Source organism: Cannabis sativa, chromosome 6, assembly GCF_029168945.1.
Source record: "Cannabis sativa cultivar Pink pepper isolate KNU-18-1 chromosome 6, ASM2916894v1, whole genome shotgun sequence".
Classification (NCBI taxonomy): Eukaryota; Viridiplantae; Streptophyta; class Magnoliopsida; order Rosales; family Cannabaceae; genus Cannabis; species Cannabis sativa.
This window is the reverse complement of record NC_083606.1, coordinates 43,274,057-43,278,827: the sequence shown is the minus strand read 5'-3', so window position 1 is coordinate 43,278,827 and position 4,771 is coordinate 43,274,057. Positions and strand designations below refer to the sequence as shown.

Genomic DNA, 4,771 nt, shown 5'->3' with positions numbered 1-4,771 from the left:
AATGTGTCAGAGAACCTAATATGGATTTCAGAGGGGCCTTCACACATGGTTGTTAAGCATGATGGGTATACAATCAATGATCACCACTTCAATACTAAAGAGCTTGATGGTAAGAGAGTAACCCAAAATAGCGGTGTAAGTATTACTGCTAGTGTTGCAAAATTTTCTACAACAAAGGATAATAATCCTGTCTATTCTGACATGACTTTTTATGGCGTAATAGATGAAATTTGGGAACTTAATTATCATTCATTTAAAGTTCCAGTGTTTAAATGTGATTGGGTTGAAAGTAATAATGGAGTTAAAGTTGATGAATTAAGCTTCACCCTAGTAAATTTAAACAAAATGGGACATAAGAGCGAACCATTTATTTTAGGAACTCAAGCAAAACAAGTGTTTTATGTTGAAGATCCACTTAACTCTGCATGGTCCATAGTTCTATCAACCCAACCAAGAAATTTTAGTCAAGAAGATCAAAGTGATGATCAGTGTTTAGATGAACTAAATAATTTTACAGAAGAACTACCAAATATCGTGAGTTTTGATGATGCAGAAGCAACAACAGATTCATATGCACATCAAGATGTTGATGGAGTATGGGTTGACAAAGTAATTTGAGGTTTAACCTCAAACTGCGATGATGGTTGCTATTTGTGAACTTAACCTCAACATGGGTTTTTAAGACTAAATATTTTGAGAATTTCTCATTCTTAGATTTATATAGAATTTTGAAATCATTAGTGTAGGTTCAATTCTAGTATTTTTGTTTGTTTTATTTTAGTTGCTGCTAGTTTTAGTTTATTTTATGTTAAATTGCTTGTAACCACGGTTTTCCTCCGCCATAAGCGAGGGTTTTCTATATATAACGGGTGGAGGCCAGTCTAAGACAAGTGGCCTCCTTTCTTTTTATTTTAAAAAGAAGCATGTATATATCTTTATTTTAGTGTTCAACATACATATACATATATTTATTTTAATATTTTTTAAAAATCAATAAAGAATTCATTTTGTGAATTTTAGGTTTAGATGTCTAATCAAGAGGATAGTTTTGATCAAGAGGATAGTTTTGAGCAAGCACTCAATCATGATCCAAAATCAAAGAAACCAAAGAAAAAACGAGGAACTACCCAAGGAAAATATACATTGAAAATGAAATCCAAAGGAATTCAACAAAAGGTGACATACAATAGAGGAACAATCTATTGGGAAAGGAGCAATACGCTACTCTACTTATTCAGGAGCCTTAGCACGTAATGGATGGGTTCCTATTGATCTTCCAAATTGGCACAATGCAGATGAAGTTAAGTTGGACATGATATGGAAAGAAATGAAAGTAAGCTTTATTCCTATGTATATATATATATATTAGTTTTACATATATATAAGAGCTCCTTTATTGTTTTTTGATTGTTCAAATAATATCTACTTCAATATTTTGCTTTTGGAAGACTACTTTTGACTTAGATGATTGTGTGCGACACCAAACATTATCAAATATTGGTAACAAGTGGCGAGGGTTTAAGTCTAGGTTGACTAATAACTTCATAATGAAGTACATGGAAGATCCTGCTTATAGGGCAAAGAATCCTCACACATTAATGTTTCCACCTGCCATATATCCTGGCATTACTCAACCAGTTTGGCACAATTTTGTGGCGACTCGAACTACACCAGAATTTCAGGTGAGAAGAGTGTACACAATAAAGATATTATGATGCAAATACATATAGATTTTTTTAAGAAGGAAACAACTAACATGTTTACTATTTTTTTCAGGAGCTTAGAAGGTTACAACAAGCTAGACGTGCTGCAAATGAGAATCCTCATCGCCTTGGGCGTAAAGGTTACCCTAATTTAGAATATGAGCTTGTGAGTTCACCAAGAATTATACTATACTAATTTTTTTGATTAACTATTATGCTAAACTTTTTAATAGACAAATAGTACTAACATTATTAAGATGTAAATAGCAACAACAACTTGACACTGAGGAAGAAATAGAAAGAGCTGTATTATGGAAGGAAGCTCGCAAGGATAAAAAAGGAGAGTATGCGAAAGAGTCTGATAAAGAAATAGCTGACACAATAGTAAGTTTTTAATATTTATCCTTCTTGAAGAAATATTACAGCTGATTGTTAATATATAATTCATATTCTAATTTTATTATTGCAGGACTCCTTATTTGAAAAGCGAAAACAAGGGGAGGTTGTTGAAATCGGTACAAATGATATACTTAGTTAAGCTTTAGGGACTCCTGAATCCTATGGACGTGTACGAGCTAGAGGACATAATGTTGGATTTAAAGATTGTTTTCCAAAGTCAAAAGGTGGTGTAAGATCACTTCATGAGAGACAAATTATTTATGAAAATGAGACACGGAGAAAATATGAAACAGAAATTGAAAGTTTGAAGAAGGGCACAAATGACATTGAAAAAATTTTTAAGGCAGTAATGAAGGCTCTTGAAGAGAAGTCACATGGTCATCAAGGTTTATCCACTGATATTGAAGCTCATTTTTCTCCAAACATAGTACAAGAAATGGAAGATGAAGACATAGCCAATGATCACGTAGAAGAAGAAAATGTGGAACACAGTGTAGAAGATAAAAATGATTATCCCAATTTGCTACAGGATGAAAGTAATTATCCCAATTTGGTACAAAATGAGTCATTCATTGATGTTATTGTGACACCAAATCAAGGTACATGTAGTCGGTTAGATTTGGAAAATCTCATTGATAAACAGGTAATAACTCTCTATGATTTGATAAATTTTATTTAATTAAATCTTTTCTTACATATATATTTATATTTGTCACAATTTCAATACAGGCAACAAGATGTGTTCTTTTGGATTCCATACATCGTAAGGTTGCCAAAGGTATTATTAGACAAGCTGCTGAAGTTCATAATAAACCGTTAGAAGAAAATGATTATCGAATAGAAGTTAATGAACTCTTGATTCCTGATGCTTTAATACCTAATGCAATTGATCCTGCTAAGATTTACTTAGTTAAACATGTCTTTAGATCTTATGTGGCATGGCCAAAACATCTTGTTCTTTTAGAGGGTGAGAAAATTAAAAAATATACACCAAAGAGAAAAAGAACCAATACAAAACAACCCCAGCCAATTCTACCCAAAACACAATCACAGCAACAACAAGAGACTAGTTTAGCTTCTTCAAGCTCTAGTGCAAGGCCACCACAAAATTCACAAAAAGTAACCTTCATAGATGATGTTCCCTCAAATCTAAAAGCTATGTGGAATGATATTATGAAAAAATCTGAATCATTTATGATTAGTGTGCCTGTGAACGAACACATGTTTGGTATTAAAGAGCATAGCATAGCAGTGATTAAAGAAGATGTTCAATTTATGGTATATTTTGAAATAATCACAGCTGCTTGCATATCACTATATATGAGGTACGTACTTTACAATATAATAACTATTTTCTTTCTTATTTTATATTTTTAAAAGCCTTGTGATAATTGTAAATCATGTACACGTACGTTTTTGTATACAATACTTGTGGAGAATGAAAGAATGCATTTATTTACATTATTGAGCCTCAACTTTTAGCTGCAATACTAGGGAGAACACCTGATGATAGAGCTAGAGATCTTGCAAAAAGACTTGGAGAAATTATACCAAGACAACTACTCATGGCAGCCTTTAATGATGGGTAAGTAAATATATTCTAAACTTATATATATATATATCAATTAATATAACTATATAATTTTATTTTATTTTTTTATAAACTAAATGTTTTATACTTAGGAGACATTGGATGTTCTTGTTGATTGACGTATCTAAAGAGATAGTATACTTTTTTGATCCCCTTGGAGGCTACATTCCTCAAGATTGTAAGAATGTTGTAGGAATGTAAGTATATAAATTATAAATTTTGAATTTATCATCATAATAATTAAATTAATATTCATTTAACTTTTATTATTTGATATAGTGCATTTCAGTTGCATAACTTAGCAAAGGGCAAAAGAATGAAACAAGATTCATTACAATGGTATAATGTTAAGGTAAAATTTGCATACTTTATTTTTTTTATTTAAGTTTATTATTAACTTAATAATATCTAACGATTTCTATTTATTATTTGATATTTATGTAGTGTCCTCAACAACAAGATTCAAAAACATGTGGCTTTTACATTTGCGCCATGATGAGAGATCTTGTGTTTGAACCTCAACCAAGTAGTTATATAAAATCAAAGGTATATTTTTTATTTTATTTAAGAGATTAAAAATTTTATGATTCTAAGTATGTGAAATCTCATGTATTTATAATATATTAAATCTCTTAATACTTATAGTTTTTTTTTATTATTTTTTTATAGTGTAATAATCAGGATTTTTACTCAAAGGATCAACTAAATGTGGTACGACGTGAGTGGGCAACACATTTGAACAATTTTAAAATTTAGAGAGTTAAAGTTTAAAATTTATAAATGCATATTTTGAACTATATTGTTGTAATTAATTTTCTTTAAAGAGATTTGTAATTGTTATTTGTACTAATAACTCTTGAGTTTGTAAACTTTAAATTAATGTAGGTTACGCTTTTTTTTTCTTTCTTATGGCTTTGTGGCATTTGGTTAATTATTTATTATGGTATTTATTGATAATAAGAATATACTCATATATAAAAATATATATATATATATATACTCATATAACAACACTAGTCATATAAGTGTTGCTAGTTGTCTAACTAGAAAAATTGATAAAGCAACACTTAAAATAAAA

At 30.1% G+C, this 4,771-nt stretch overlaps 1 protein-coding gene across 1 annotated transcript; it reads left to right on the top strand.

Moving 5' to 3' along the window:
* The first annotated feature begins 2,254 nt into the window (after positions 1-2,254).
* On the top strand, positions 2,255-4,533 carry LOC115724749 (uncharacterized). Its single transcript, XM_061117265.1, has 6 exons — positions 2,255-2,745; positions 2,832-3,687; positions 3,786-3,890; positions 3,973-4,045; positions 4,138-4,239; positions 4,363-4,533. The coding sequence occupies exons 2-6, from the start codon at positions 3,668-3,670 to the stop codon at positions 4,447-4,449; spliced, it is 387 nt and encodes a 128-aa protein (XP_060973248.1). The 5' UTR covers positions 2,255-2,745; positions 2,832-3,667; the 3' UTR covers positions 4,450-4,533.
* The last annotated feature ends 238 nt before the right edge of the window (positions 4,534-4,771 follow it).